This window comes from Taudactylus pleione, unplaced genomic scaffold (genome assembly GCF_031769625.1).
Source record: "Taudactylus pleione unplaced genomic scaffold, aTauple2 ptg000162l, whole genome shotgun sequence".
Taxonomy (NCBI): domain Eukaryota; kingdom Metazoa; phylum Chordata; class Amphibia; order Anura; family Myobatrachidae; genus Taudactylus; species Taudactylus pleione.
This window is the reverse complement of record NW_028284564.1, coordinates 2536424-2553157: the sequence shown is the minus strand read 5'-3', so window position 1 is coordinate 2553157 and position 16734 is coordinate 2536424. Positions and strand designations below refer to the sequence as shown.

The following is a 16734-nucleotide window of genomic DNA, read 5'->3' as shown; positions in this document are numbered from 1 at the left end:
CACAGCTAGGCCTCACCACGACCTAGCCCGCCACCAACTAGCCTCCTACCACCCTAAGCCCTGCAGCCAGTCTTCCACGAACCACCCCATGCCCAGTTCTGACAGATGTACCCCATCTGTTCTGTACAGGGGTTCCTTCCTAGCTTTCAGTTGGGGGTGTGTTATTACGTCACCCCCTAGGGAGCGCATGCATCCCTTCATCAAGTTGTTAACTTTCCTCCCTGTTCTGTTCATCGCTGCCACAGACGCGGCACGCCAGTGCCTCCTTGGGACAATGTTTGACCAGACCAAGTGTACATTTGGCCAAAGGATTTTTACTTTTATTAAATCTGTTTTCATTGTCTTGAACAGATGCCTGAATGTTATACTGCCTAAGTCGTTACCCCCTAGGTGTACTATTATCCTATTAGGGTCCCCGTACCGCTTACCTAGCCTGCCTAGTGCTGACATTAATTGACCCCACTTCATTCCCCTTTGTCCTACCCACCGTATATTCTGACTTTGTCTGTTCCTGGCCCCCTCCCACTTCTTGGCCCTGACAAACTTCTCTCCGGGCCTGCACCATGCATCTGCAAATAGAAGGAAAGTGTTAGCAACCATTTTATGGCTAGGTAACGCTTAGCGCCCCTATCCGCCCTAACACTAATGCGTACTCACTTGAGGTTCGCATCCCATGAAGGGGGTTAAAAAACCTCATGCCGAAGTAGCCAATTGATAGGGGGATTAGTAATTTTTGCGACATGAGGAAAACCCCCCCCCCAAGAGGTAGATCCCCTCCCCATCCGAAATCATGATGAGTGTGACCCGCATCTGCCTATTTCCCCGGCCTGATGTAAGTCTTGTAGCTATCGCTCTTCCACCTTCCCATTGCCTTTATGCTGTTGACGGTAGCCCCCGTACTAGCAGCACTGGTAGCTGCCCCAATTCTGAATGAATGTGATCCAAAGTCCCTTATATCCAATCCTAATTCGGAGATGCATCTCTTGAACACTGCAAGGAACTGAAACCTAGTTAACGGGGTCCCATTTTCATGTACCAACCATGCATGCCCTTGCGTATGCCGTAGGGCCGTATAACTTGTTGCTAGCCGGAGTGGGCACATCTCCTTGTTCTCATGCTGTGTCAGTGTAATCCACTGCCCTTTGCCCCCTTGGTCCGTTTTGGACTTGTGGATCCTACATAGTACACCAGATTCCCTGATCATCACGTTGCCTTGTAGCAATCCGGTGTTTGTCGCCGCCCTGGATGCTGCAACCAACTCTCCTATGCAAAAGGCACCAAAGTAGGCGAAGGAAAAAGCCACGTGAAAGAGGGACACCTCGAAGGTGCTCCTAGCGACCTTGCTGACTGCGCCCATCAAGCTTGTTAGCATTTGTGGGTCTATGGGTCGTCTTTTATCCTCTTTAGCAGGTTGGCATTTTCCCCAACCCTTTAGCGCCTTTGATATAAGAAAACTCTTGGTTGTATCCCTCTTACCTTTTAGCTTAAAAAAAAAGGATATACCGGCCAGATCGCCAGCCATGGCCGCCTTAGACCGACCTGACATGTAATTCTCCCAGATGTAATCTAACATAGCCTGACTGCTGTTTTTACTTGGGTTCCTCTCTAGGAAATGGTGCCATGCTTTCCATGCAGCGTTATACTTGCGATGCGTGGTTGTGGCTAAGGAGTTAATTGCGAGTTCCTCGATGTCGGCTTGATTATCTGCCAAACATGAGATAGACATTTTTCACCAACTAACTGTGCCGCGAGCGCCAATTGGCGGAACTTGTCCCACTGAAACCTGGATAAGGCATCAGCTATGTGGTTCTCTACCCCTGGGACATGTCGTGCTGTGAATGTGATGTTGTTGCGAATACAGACCATGACTAGGTGCCTGATGAGCCTCAGCGCTGGGAGGGATGTTGTGCGCTGATTGTTAATTGCTTGCACTACCCCCTAGATTATCGCACCAGAACACAATTTGCATGTTTTGCCACCATTTTGCCCATAGCTCTGCTGCTACAATAATTGGAAAAATTTCCAGCACTAGCAAGTTTCTTCTCAAACCTATCTTTGCCCATTCACGGGGCCAAGCGGCTGCGCACCATCGTGTTTTAAAAACTGCTCCAAACCCTGTGCTTCCCGCTGCATCTGTATGGAGCTGCAATTCTGAGGTCGTCAGTCACTTTTCTTGCCATATTCGTACCCCGTTGAACTCATGCGCAAACACTTGCCACATTTTGATGTCCTCTCGTGTCTCTTTTGACAGGTGTATTCGGTGATGTGGTGCCTTGACCCCCGCCATTGCTCTCTCTAGTCGGCAGCAAAGCACCCTACCCATGGGTATGACCCTGCATACAAAGTTGAGTAGGCCTAGCAATGATTGTACGCGCTTCAGGGTTTCCAATTTTGCACTTAAGCACTCTGCAAGCATGGCGTGGAGCTTTTGCACTTTGTCCAGCGGCAGTCTACAGCATCCTGCCACTGTGTCTATTTCAATCCCGAGGTAAGTTAAACGCGTGGAGGGTCCCTCTGTTTTGTCATGTGCTGCAGGCACACCCAAGTTCCAGAACAGGGCCTTGGCTGAAAACAACATGTTTTTGCACCCTTTGGACCCCTTACTGTCAATAAACAGGAAGTCATCGAGGTAATGCGCTACTCCGTGGTGCCCGGTGCCTGCTTGAAGGGCCCAGTGTAAAAAACTGCTGAAAGCCTCGAAGTACGCACAGGCATATTGAGCATCCCATCGGTAGGCACTTGTCTATGTAGTAGCCGTCTGGCAGTCTGAAACCCATGTACTTGAAGGAGGAGGGGTGAAGTGGCAGGAGGCGGAAAGCCGATTCCACATCTAGTTTTGCCATGAGCGCCCCCCGTCCATAGACCTTCACTAACTCCAGTGCCTCTGCAAATGATTGGTAAACTACTCTACATTGTGTGCTGTCAATGGCGCCGTTTACTGAACCACCTTCCGGGTGAGACATGTGTTGTATTAGACGAAACTTCCCCTTGGCTTTTTTGGGGTGAGAAAGTATCCTCCTTTGTCGTTCTTTTGTTGATCTTGATTCCTCCCACTTCTCCTCCTCCCAGGCTGGACCTCCTCTTTCTTGTGAGTCACTTTAACCCTGTATGGTCTGGGCTATATCCCAGCCCTCTGCCACTGCAGCTTTCACATTTACCTGCGACAAAGGCTATTCATTCACCTAGCCCCAATTTATATCCTTAATACCACATCGCTTATCTACATCGCGTCCAGAATGCGGACGCTGCTTCCGTAAAACTGGGATATTAGCTCAGTCCTCCAGTGACCTTGATGTCACTCAGTGTGAAAATACTCACTGGGAGCAGGGAGCCTTGTAGAAGAGAATTTTATCATCCCTTTTAATGGGAAATCTTCATAGATGTTACAAGTTTTTTCAAAACGCAGAAAAATAAAATATTTCAAAATCACTGACTCACCAATTTTTGTAAATATATAACAAGAGAAATCTGTGAAAAACTGATTTAAAAAAAAAAATCAAAAATAAATTTGGTGGTTCACACATGACTTCAAAAGCAGAGATGATTAAGGGGGAGGGTGAAAAAATTTTGTTTATGCACAGAGCTTATCCATTTTAATGGGGTAGTCAAATGTACAGTAGCACATAACCTAGAAATCCCATTAATGATCTGTTTCCCACTATAAGAGCGAAAGGACGTGACCCAGGCTGGTGCTTGAGCAGCAGGGTGAGGGGGCTGCAAATAAGAGTGTGCCACCTCCCCCGCAGACCTCCCCATCTGCCCTTGGGGACAAGTGAACAGGATTGGGTCTGTTGGAGTTGCAACTTTTCCACCACAATGATCACAGTAAATTCGACATAGGCCCTTAGGGCCCCTGCTTTTTATATGAAAATAGCAAAAGAATAATTATAATAAGACCACTTTCAAAATGTATTATGGCGATTTGGACCAACTTAAAATTAGTGTAAAAAAATAACATCTGTAGCAGATTTTCTCCTATGTATACAATACATTCTAGCATCATTATCCAATACACCTGGTAACAAATTGTGACTATAGTTATACTATTTTAGACTATGTGCAATATGATATTTTTTATGTTGTACAGCGCCATGCGTTGTCTTTTGGCAGGACATTTGTGGATTTGCTGAGTTTTGTGGGTGATTGGTATGGAATAGTAAGGACCTAGTCAGATTAGACACAAATTAGTCATCTACCATCTTATTAGTAATGTTTTTCTTACCAATGTGATTATATAATTTATATTGATTCATGTAATTTTACAATGTTAACAAACGAGTCATCATAAAAGTGTTTCAGACTCTTTTTCTCCACTGACACCACCTTAGTTTGCTTTGTACAGTGTATCCCATGTCTTACAATGTATTATTGTACATCTCCTTTAATGTTGAGAGAAAGCATTTTTAATTTATTTAGCACTTTTTCTGTTTGCAATGATGCAGCTCCGCCTACCGCTCAGATGTCAGAGACTATGACCAGAGGGTGCTTCTCAGGTTTCCCCAGAGAGTGAAGAACCAAGGCACAGCTGACTTCAAGCCAAGCAGACCACGCTATTCCTGGGAATGGCACAGCTGCCATCAGTAAGTTCATCTTTTAGCTAAATATTTCTAAGACATTACAGTGGGCTCTGTTTCCTTTATGCAACATGCAGGAGATTTATGAGCCTGCTTCTACCAGTAACTGTAACCTGGTGTTTCTCTGATCCCAATTCCTGCACAAGTATATAGCTATTGTGCAGGCAAAACAAGCATATAAGTAGCAGGTTCCTGTAACTTATACTAGGGATGAGTGTGTTCGGATTTCTGAAATCCGAACACCCCCGAGCCCCCCCGATCCGAGTCGGGAACCGAGTCCGGCACGGGTTTCCCGCCTGACTCGGATCTCAAATCGAGGCAGAACGTCATCATTCCGCCTTCCAGGTCTCGCAGGTATTGGATTCTTTAAAAGGTCCCCGCGTCGGCGCCATTTTTCACTCCGGCTGTGGTCAGTGAAAAGGGAGGGTGGGAGCTAGGACTGGCTGGGCTGTGTTGTGCTACTGTTGTCCATAGGGGCTGTGTCCACTCAGTCCATAGGGGCTGACTGGGCTGTGTTGTGCTGCTGTTGTCCATAGGGGCTGGCTGGGCTGTGTTGTGCTGCTGTCATAGGGGCTGGCTGGGCTGTGTTGTGCAGTCAGTTGTCCATAGGGGTTGTGTCCACTCCAAAGTCTATAGGGGCTGGCTGGACTGTGTGCAGTGTCCCATAAAAGCTGTAGTCCTAAAGGGGTGCTGTAGTGTTGTCCAAGGGGTGATCTGTCCATCAGGGGTGCTCCCCCAAAGTGCACTCCAAACAAATAAAAAAAATATTTTTTCTGTGTTTGTGAATTGTGTGCGCTGTAGCAGCACGTGCATCAACAAAATAGCGCCAAGCGTGCGTCTGTGTCATAAATCAAGGGCCCGGCTGGCTTGTCCATTAAAGGGTGCTGTAACCCCCAAAGTGCACTCCAAAAAAAATTTTTTTTTTTTTCTGTATTTGTGAATTGTGTGCGCAGTAGCCGCACATGCATCAACAAAGTACTGTAGCACTAAGCGTGCGCCTGTGTCATAAATCAAGGGCCGGCAGGCTTGTTCGTTAAAGGGTGGTGTAACCCCCAACGTGCACTCCCAAAAAAAAAAAAATATATATATTTTCTGTGTTTGTGATTTGTGTGCACTGTGGCTGCACGTGCATCAACAAAGGAGCAGCGCCAAGCTTGCGCCTGTGTCCCATAAGTAAAGGGTCAGCTGGCTCATCTCTTAAAGGGTGGTGTAACCCCCAAAGTGCACTCCAACAAAAATAAAAAAATATTTTCTGTGTTTGTGAATTGTGTGCACTGTGGCTGCACGTGCATCAACAAAGGAGCAGCGCCAAGCGTGCGCCTGTGTAATAAGTAAAGGGCTGACTGGCTCATCTGTTAAAGGGTGGTTTAACCCCCAAAGTGCACTCCAAAAAAAAATTTTAAATTCTTCTTTTCTGTGTTTGTGTGCGCCTTAGCCGCACGTATATATCAATATAACATAAATGGAGGACAAAACTTTGTCCGATAAAAATAAAATAGGGAAAGATCAAGAACCACTTCCTCCTAGTGCTGAAGCTGCTGTCACTAGTCATGACATAGACGATAAAATGCCATCAACGTCGTCTGCCAAGGACGATGCCCAATGTCATAGTAGAGGGCATATAAAATCGCAAATGACAAAGTTCAGGAAAAGGACCTTAAAAAAAAATTTAAATCATCTGAGGAGAAACGTAAACTTGCCAATATACCATTTACAACACGGAGTTGCAAGGAACGGCTAAGGTCTTTCCCTATGTTCATGACTAGTTGTTCAGCTTCACATGACGATGGAAGCCGTCCTCCCGCTACAAAAATCAAACAAGTTAAGCTGGCAAAAGCACAGTGAAGAACTGTGCGTTCTAAGAGGATATCACAAATCCTTAAGGAGAATCCAAGTGTGGTGGCGGTTGCGATGCCTGACCTTCCCAGCACTGGACGGGAAGAGGTGGCTCTTTCCACCATTTGCACGCCCTCTGCAAGTGCTGAAAGGAGCACCCACAGTCCACTTGCTGATATGCAAATTGAAGATGTCACTGTTGAAGTACAACAGGATGAGGATACTGGTGTAGCTGGCGCTGAGGAGGAAGTTGGTGAGGAGGATTCTGATGGTGATGTGGTTTGTTTAAATCAGGCTCCGGGGGAGACAATTGTTGTACGTGGGATGAAAAAGCCCATCACGGTCATGCCTGGGCAGAAGACCAAACATTCCACCTCTTTGGTCTGGCAATATTTCTATCCAAATCCGGACAACTGTCTTGCCATATGTACCATATGTAAAGGTGAAATAAGTAGGGGTAGGGATGTTAACCACCTAGGAACATCCTCCCTTATACGTCACCTGCTGCGCGTTCTTAAAAAGTTACTGTCAAGTTCAGAAACTTTGGCTAAGACCGTAAGCAGTCCAGGGACACCTAAATCACTTTGTCCTGTTGTATCCAAGTGCCTGCAAACCACACCGTCAACTCCCTCCTCGTCAATTTCCTCCTCAGTCAGGATTGGAAGTAGTCCTGCAGGCTATGTCACTGGCATGACTGACTCTCCTCTCCGGGATTCCTCCGGAGGATCCTGCATTGCTACGCCTACTGCTACCGCTGCTGCTGTGAGTCATTCATCATCCCAGAGAGGAAGTAGGAACACCACTACTTTTACTAAACAATTTATCCTCCAACAGTCCTTAGCGAGGAGGATGAAGTACGACAGCAGTCATCCTGAAGCAAAACGTATAACTGAGGCCTTGACTGCTATGTTGGTGTTAGACATGCGTCCAGTATCCACCATTAGTGCAGTGGGATTTAGACAATTGATGGAGGTAGTGTGTCCCCGGTTCCAAATCCCGTCTAGATTCCACTTCACTAGGCAGGCGATACAGAGACAGAAAAAGTGTCCTCAGTGTCCTAAAAAATGCAGTTGTACCCAATGTCCACTTAACCACGGACATGTGGACAAGTGGAACAGGGCAGACTAAGGACTATATGACTGTGACAGCCCACTGGGTAGATGTATCACCTTACACAGCAACAATAGCAGTGTCACCAGTAGCAACATCTCAGAAACGCCAGCTCGTTCCAAGGCAGGCTGCACTGTGTATCACCGGTTTCAGTAAGAGGCACACCGCCGATAACCTCTTAGAGAAACTGAGGGAAATCATTGCCCAGTGGCTTACCCCACTTAGACTCTCCTGGGCATTTGTGATATCTGACAACGCCACCAATATTGTGCGGGCATTGTATCTGGGCAAATTCCAGCACGTCCCATGTTTTGCTCACACAATAAATTTGGTGGTGCAGAATTTTCTGAAAAACGACAGGGGCGTGCAGGAGATGCTTTAGGTGGCCCAAAACATTTCTGGCCACTTTCGCCATTCAGCGACTGTGTTCCGAAGACTGGAGTGCCAGCAAACACTCTTGAACCTGCCCCGCCATCACCTGAAGCAAGAGGTTGTGACGCGGTGGAACTCAACCCTCTTTATGCTTCAGAGGATGGAGGAGCAGCAAAAGAGGCCTATACATCCACCTATGACATAGGCAAAGGAGGGGGTATGCACCTGACTTAAGTGACGTGGAGAATGATTTTCGTGTTGTGCAAGGTTCTCCAGCCCTTCGAACTTGCCGCACGTGAAGTCAGTTCAGACACTGCTAGCTTGAGTCAGGTCATTCCCCTCATCAGGCTTTTGCAGAAGCAGCTGGAGAAAGTGAAGGAGGAGCTAAGATGGAGAAATCCCGCTCGGCTTGTGGGACTTGTGGATGAAGCCCTTCATTCGCTTTGCCAGGATTTCAGGATGGTCAATCTGTTGAAATCAGACCACTACATTTTGGCGACCGTGCTCAATCCTAGGTTTAAAGCTTACGTGGTGTCTCTCTTTGCAGCCGACACAAGCCTGCAGAGGTGCAAAGACCTGCTGGTGAAAACACGGTCAGCTGAAGCGGAACGTGACATGTCAACAGCTCCTTCTTCTGTACTGGCAGGAAAAAGAGGCAATTTGGAGACCCCTGTACAGACTGGCTCTATTTTACCTGAGTTCCCCCCCCCCCTTTCCAGTGTGTACTCCGAAAGAGTGTTTAGTGCAGCCGGGAACCTTGTCAGCGAAAGGCGTAGGAGGTTGCTTCCACAAAATGTGGAGAAGATGATGTTCATAAAAATGAATTATCAACTCTTCCAGGGAGCCAGCCTCCAGAACGTACAGAGGGACCTGTGGTGGTGGATTCCAGCGGGGACAAATTAATACTCTTTGAGGATGAGGATGTACACAACACTGAAGAGGGTGGGGAATCGGTGGATGAGGAGGATGAGGACAACAACTTGCCTCCGTAGAGCTAGTTTGTGCAGGGACAGATTAATTGCCAGCTTGTTTTGTGGGGGCCCAAACAAACCAATCATTTCTGCCGCAGTCGTGTGGCAGACCCTGGCGCTGAAATGATTGGTTTGTTAAAGTGTACATGTCCTGTTTATACAACATAAGGGTGGGAGGGAGGGCTCAAGGACAATTCCATCTTGTGCCTCTTTTTTTTCTTTGCATTTTGTACTGTTTGGGGCCTAGTTTTTCAAACTACCATCCTGTCTACCACTGCAGTGTCACTCCTAGATGGGCCACGTGTTTGTGCCGCCCACTTGTGTCGCTTAGCATAGTCATCCAGCTACCTTGGTGCAACCTTTTGGCCTAAAAACACTATTGTGATGTGTGCAGAATAGACTGGAAATTAGTGGAAATTAATGTTATTGAGGTTAATAATAGCATAGGAACAGAAAATCCCACAAATTCTGTGATTTTAGTTGTTTTTATGCTTTTTTACAAAAAAATACAGATCCAAAACACAAAACCCAGAACCCAAAATACGGAAGGGTGGTTTTGGCAAAACCAATCCAGATCCAAAACACAAAGAAAGATCCAGATCCAAAACACGAAAAGTGGTTGGTGCACACCCCTAACTTATAGACATATGCTGTATATTACTGTTGCTTGAAGTAGTACAATTTTTACATTGCAAAATCAGGTTAATTTTGCATCCTAAAAAAAATTCTGCTTTAATTCTTAATGCAAAATTGGCAAAAATCTTGGCACTTTGCAAATAACCCACTCTATTACATATGTGCCTATACAGCTGTTACCCAATTCTGTACCTTAGTTTGACACCGCTGATACCTCCTAAATGTCCTGATTTTGGCGGCACAGTCTTGATTTGATTCTCCTGTTATCTTGCCAGTTGGCACATTTATCACAACTAACTGAAAGTTGCCATGTGGCTCTGGAGCTTTCAGCAGTAAAAGAATGAAGTGAAGTACCACTGATTCTGTGTGGTAATTAAAACTAGAAATGAGTGGTCCGGCTTTGCTGATAACAGAACACTCCTGAACTTTGGGGATCCAAGTCAAACTGAGTCCCTGTTAGGAATCACTTTAGGGTTCCGAGTAGAAGTCTCCTGAAAAGGGTCTTTGCGCAAGTTCGGAACTCTGTTCTTAAAACCGGAGCTTGCATGTTTTGGATTGCAAGTCCCTACCTCATTAATTAAGGCGCTATGAGGTGGTTAAAATTGCCTGTAAATGACTGGAAATAAACTTTATTTAAGTTAATACTGTAATACTATTGGAACAAAAACAGGTCCAAGATACATGAGTTTAGCTGTTTTTATAAATTTTAAAACAAATCCAAAACCAAAACCGAATCAAAACATTTGTGTTAAAACCAAAATACGACAATGATTTAGACCCAAAATAAAAACACAGTAGTCCGCCCACTTCTATGATTAAAAGGTGTTTTTAGCAGGGGGCAGTCTATTACTTCAGAAGCACTAGAGGGGCATGGCTATGCATATGGTTATATGGACATGCCCATAATGCTGCATGTCCCAATTACAGAATTTTAAATGTTGGGAGATATGCATAACATCATCTTGATCATAAGCTCAAACAAAGCGTCTGTGGGTAATAACTTAAAATGTTGATTATTAGGAACTATTCTCTCCCACAGACTCCAACCTATCCCATCCCACATGGCGTATAAATGCTAAATTGTAATTATTTTTATTATTTATTAGCCTGATTTCTGTAAACTTTTTTGATACTGATGTGGTAGTGGTTGTACAATGATGTGAAGGATTTAACCATGAAGTTATGTGGTTCAGAACACTGAGTTTGGTAATCTGAGACAGGTGGGATAACCCTAGGCAACGAGAATCTGCAGACCTTGGCAGTGTATGAACTTTGTAGTAGGTCTCTTCTCGTGCTACAGTATGTGTAATAAGTCAGCTGTAGGAACTCCTCTCCACAGAGAGGCAAGAGTCACTCCAACAAAGACGTAATGATAGAGGCAAGAAAGGTGTTCAGAACCAAATGAAATTTTACTTGCAATTTCCCCCCCAAAAAATTTCATCAAGTGTATTTTATTGGTTTTCCGTAAATAAAAAGAAAACAAACAATAGAGGACAAAAATCAGAGTATCTTTCAAATGGACAAAATGAGCAACAAAAACATTAATGTATAGAAAAGAATATAGTATACAGTTATAGAGCATATTATATATACACACACACACATATATATGATCAAATACCGACAGCAGCAGCCCGACGGGTCGAAATCCCAACAGCTGACGGTAAGTACCCTAAACCACCCTTAGGGGTGCCTAACCCTAACTCCCCCCCCCCCCTGTTAGTGCCTAAATCTAACCCCCTCCCTGTGCCCTAAACCTAACCCTCCTGGGTGGGTGCTTGACCTAACCCCCCCCTCTAGTTGTACCTAAGCCTAACCCCCCATTCCCCTACTCTAACCCTCCTGGGGGGTGCCTAACCCTAAGCCCCCCAGGGGTCCCTAAACCTAACCCTCCCCCCCTGCGGCTAGACGCTAAGAAACCCGGCTTACCTTTGTTCGGTATGGTGGGTGTCGAGATTCCGTAGTGGGGCTAATGATAAGCGTTGGGATTTCGACGTCTACGTTTAGTCCCATGTCAGGATGTAAGTGTCGGGATATCGGCGGCTGAGATAGTGCCCGCCGGTATCCTGACTGCATCCCATATTATTTATATATATGTAATAGAAATAATCCGGCACTCACCCCAGCCACCTGATCATGCCCAGGTGTCTTTCCAGCAGATAGATGTAGTATGAAGTAAAAGGATGGCACTGAGGGTCTCAACAGCACTTCTAATGAATAACAGGCACAGCCAGGATATATAGTCACCGTTTCAGAGCATTGGCTCTTTTATCAAGATTTGATTTAGATTTAATTTCTGTTCATTTAGCATTTTGTTAATTGATAAAAATAAACTATTAACACTTCTATTTTTGAAAGCATTCTTACTTTGCAGCATTTTTTTCCACACCTGCCTAAAACTTTTGCACAGTATTGTATATTTATATAAAGTGTTGTGTAAAAGTTTTAGGCAAAGTGGACGTGATTCCGTGTCCATGCCCCCCGCTCCGCCCCCACTGCAGTGTAGTATCCCCGGCCACGCCACCCCTGCTTGTCCGGCCTTGCTGCCCCCTCCCGGAAGGGGCAGCCAGAATTTCGGCAAGCCTGATGTAGTTCTTGTTCATGGGGTACACCGGAAGCCCAGCACACTAGTGGCATGGACTAGAAACACTTGCCATTATGGGGGGATAAGGGCCAGGAACCATGGAGTCTCAAATAGGAAAAGAAAGCTCTTTTTCTGGGACACTTATTACATTTAAGAATATAAAACTTAACTCTTATAGTGGACTCACAAGACAGACAATATTTATCCAAAACCAGTGGCGTAAATTCATCCCAGACTTCCAGAGGCAAGTTATAATTTGGTGCCCCCCCGGGCACAGCCGCTGACACTGTAATGTAGCATTTTGCAAACAGATACACCGGCAGTTGCACACAGAGTGTAGGCATGCCACAGATAATTTTAATCAGCAGAAGCTGCTTGTGTATTCGCATCGCTGTGCGAATAAGACGCACTTGAAGGGATTTGCATGAACAGATGCTCTGTGCTACCAAGTTACACTGCGCTCATGCGTTGTGCGTCACACAGAGAGATGTATGTGGACACATTTGTATGCATTAGTCACAGATAACAGTGACCTGTATGGTGCAATTAGTATGAGGCTCAGAGTTCTCCTGATGGAGGCGAAAGCCACTGTATGTGGGGTGGTGAGCCCTCCTGATACCCCTGATGGAGGGAAAAACCACCTGATGACCACATCTTTGAGGACTGAGTTTAAGTGAAGATACTGTAAGACTGTCACTGTGGTCGGACTACAAATCACAAAATGTCCAGTCTGCTTCCGACTGCATCACATGCTGGGAAGTTGCTCCACCAAAGATCTGCCCCCCAGACTCAGTCGTCAGTGCCCCAGGCCCCTGCCTCCTATGCCTTTTACCCGCAACTCCGTTCAATGCATCCTTGTTGACATCCAGCTCCTAGAGATCTGCAGCCGAGCTTATCCTTGGGGCAGCCACTCAGGACTCTGCTGCATGGGTCCGTGGCTAGGGCTACCGCCAGGGAGGAGTGGGAAGGATAATTGTGGGTGTAGGGGGTGCTGGGACTGCTGCATGGGTCCACGGCTAGGGCTGTCACCAGGGAGGAGTAGGACAAGGAGTTGTTGGTGACAGGATGCGCCTGGACTGCTGCATGTAGGGCTGCCACCAGGGAGGAGCGAGATGGACAGTTGTGGGTGAGGGAGGCACCAGATGTCCCACACTGACATAAGAAGCTGCTGAGAAGCAGCGACACCAATGAGTAGGGCAGGCTATAGATAGACGGAGGATGCAGCTGATGGTCTGACACGGAGCTCTCCACTAGTGTATGGTGGCTTCTCAGGTACCGGGAGTAGGTGCCATGTATTGGGCGGCCATGACGGTATACTCAAGGTACAAAGTTACAACCCTAAGTGGGGTGAATATATTATGGGCAATGGAGGAGGTGCCCCTTCAGTGCTGGAACCCGGCAGCAGGCGACTTCATTGTCTCCCATAGTTCTGCCCCTTTCCAAAACATATAAATACCTGGTTGGTATAGCTAAAACAATATATGAAAAACAAATATGTACCAGTTATATGCAAAATAAAGAAGTAAAACCTAAACATAGTTCTCCAATATTAGGTGTCCAGGTCACTGATATCTGGTAGATGTATTCAAAGTGGTAGCTCTGGATGCTGGGTGGAGTCCTACCTGCGCAGTGCAGGAGTCCCTATAGAAGCCTGACGCGCCTTTCACTCTAGACTGGCTTGTTCACAATATGAGTTTTTGCATGGTACATCATAAGATCATGGCATGTGGATGTGGGGTGTCAGCCTGAAGCTTTCAGGGTGTAACTTGGCCCATTGACCTCATAAAGGCCAGCATAGCCAAGTCCACACTTCAGGACTCTGGAGACAGTCACGGAACTCAGGGCAATATAGTACTGGCAAAGTTGGTACTCAGAACTTAGGCCAGGAATCGGAGTCTTATGTATCCAGGGTAAGACTTGCGGAAGCCAGTACCATGGGACTGCTCTGACACAAGACTGGGAACTGGAACCTGGTTAGGAACTCAGGCACTGAAGGACCGGTTTGGAAATACAGGCTTGCCGATCACCCCAGTGCATCAGCCTTTACTCTGCATACTAACCACAGCCCTGGAACCAGCACCACTTACTCACAACCAGCCACAGATGGTGACACACAGTACTGGAATACCAATACTCAGCGAGCAAGATAATGTAACCATTAACCTGAATAAACCCGCAGTAATCTGGCTGGTATACTGCAGAGTATCAGAGGATATGCTAGGGCACAAAATTCATGAAGTACAGGCACCGGAACTGGAGACACAGAGTTGGGCTCCAAAGGAGTGGAGACTGGCAATGTTCACTACGGCAGTTGGTAATAACCCACAAATGTAAGCGTAGAACTGGGGAGACTGGAGATAGGTGATAGCAGCAGCAGATGGAGTATAAGGCAGATGAATGCAGGTACTGGAGTACATGGGAGATGCAAGTAACAAAGTCCACTAGAGACACAGGAAACAGGAGACAGTAGATACTGAGGCCTGGAGCCTAGCATGAACCCTGGAGTAATGCAGTGGTTCTGGCAATGGTTCAGCTCCAAATGCAGGTTTAAATAGGGAGTGGTCCAAGTCTAATAGACCAGGTGATGATTTGTTTACCTTGGGAAATATCAGAGGTGCTTTGCAAGCAGACATGTATAATCGTTTGAGTTTAAAGATGCTAAGACCCTGATTTGTGACAAGGAAGACCCATCCTTTTACGCCACAAGGAAGGCATCTCAATGGATGTCTGAGGAGATATAAAGATACTCTAGGTCACAACAATGCTGCTCCAGCTCTTTCTCACGCTTCCTATTAAAAGTCTTAATATGTGCCACGCATGCAATGACTGTTCCCCTAAGAAAAGCTTTAAAGACATTCCAGACTAAACAGGGGGCATTTGTAGGAGAATTATCCCAAAAAAACCCTTCCCAATCAGCAATCAGCTTGGAGCCAGCACCCATCTTGGTAAGCCAAAATGGGTTTAGCTTCCTAAAGCTGACTCCATCTTCACCAAGGAAGTCTACGGTCACTGACACTAGACAATGATCTGAAATTCCCCTAGGGAGATATTCAGCAGGCGTAGCAAATGGGAGCAAAGAGCGGGACAGAGGACCTAATCTGTACAGGAAAGGGAATGATTATTAGCAAATCTGTGGTGTCATGCATCCACCAAACCCATTTCAGCAACCCATTTAGCAAGATTAATCTGATGAAGGCGGCCGTCCAAGTCAGACAACCTGTGCTTGTAGAGAGATATCTACTCCTTAACAGCGGCCAAATCACTTTGCATAGGACGGACAGCATCTTCTAAATCAGAAATCCTGTGCTCAGCCTATCCAACCCTCTCCCTCATCTTCTGAAGATCGTGAAGGATCAGTGAGAGATCAACCTGGCCTCCCCTATTTTATCGATGACCCTCTTCTCAAATGCAGAGATTGCCTGAAGCACCTGCCTAAGGGACAGAGGTGCATCATCCACCACATCATCCTGTGGGTACCCAGATTTAGCACCCTCCAGGGTGGAAACCACAAAAGACTTGTGGGAAAATTTGCCGCTGATGTGGCATGGCCCGTTTTACTCATGGCAGGCAGGTGTCCAGATGAAGGTGTGCACAGAGTCCAACAGAGGTAAGTATAAATGCTGCAAAGTTCAGGGAGGACAAGCTGGGAGAGGGCACACTAACAGCCAAGGAACAGGATGCAGAGTAATACCATACAGAGGCAAGGGAGGCAGGGAGACACAGGACAAATGAATGACGGAGAAAGCTGTTACTTATTGAGCACTCGTGAGGGGCTTGAGAGCACCCCAATCAGCAGCATGACAAGTCAGGAGGGACCAGGAGAAGTTGCAGTACCGCCAGCAGTGTGTAGGAGCAGCAGGAAGAAGATCACCAGCATGAGCCGAATCCAAAATGGCAACTGGACTGACAGATGAGGCACACCCCCGCAGCTGTAAAGCAATTCCTCGGGCCAGAAAGGGACACAAAGGCAGGGAGACCAGCAGTAAAAAGCGGCATTCAGTGGGGCTCAGATCCACAGCACCAGACCATCCAGACCATAGCCAGAAGTAAACAGAGCGGACCGGGACCAGCAGGGGAGGAGGTGCAGCATACCAAGCCAAAGGGAGGGACGCTAGCAGGCCCTACACACCAGGAATAAGTCTGAGCGCAAGTAAGGATGACCATCCATGGCGGGAAACAGATCTTTTAGACAGATTAATGGAGAGCAGGGAACATCCCACCTACTCCATGCTACACCCTCCAAATTTTGAAATCTTAAGGCTATGTTAACAAACAAGGGATATTGCAGGTGTGAAACTACAAGTCTCAGCTTGCCCTGCCGCATTACCTAATAGCAATACTGTGGCAGGGCACACTGGAACTTGTAGTTTCAAAACAGCTGAAGAGTCACAGGTTGGCCAGGCCTAGTCTAGTATCTTTCATATCAGGGAAAAAAAAGAGTCTGCTTATGTCATTTTTAGAGTTCAGCAGTGTGAGTCCCATCAGGTACCATCTGTTTTTCCACACAACTGGTCCTTGAATTAACCTGTAATATTATCTATAGGGCCTATTTATGTAGGTAGGAGTTGCTATTGGCAATGAGAGACTGCTGGGAATAGCCAAGGCAGAATGAAATAACAGCCCTACCTAACAACAGGCTTGCTGACTTTCT

General features: G+C 46.4%; 1 protein-coding gene across 2 annotated transcripts in view; it reads left to right on the top strand.

The window, feature by feature from the left end:
- LOX (lysyl oxidase) overlaps positions 1 to 16734 on the top strand; it is a 115356-nt gene that overhangs the window by 76261 nt on the left and 22361 nt on the right. For both annotated transcript variants that reach the window (XM_088475156.1, XM_088475155.1), the window contains exon 3: positions 4443 to 4580. In XM_088475156.1, coding sequence (XP_088331282.1) covers positions 4443 to 4580 — 138 coding nt within the window. The remainder of the gene's footprint in view (positions 1 to 4442; positions 4581 to 16734) is intronic.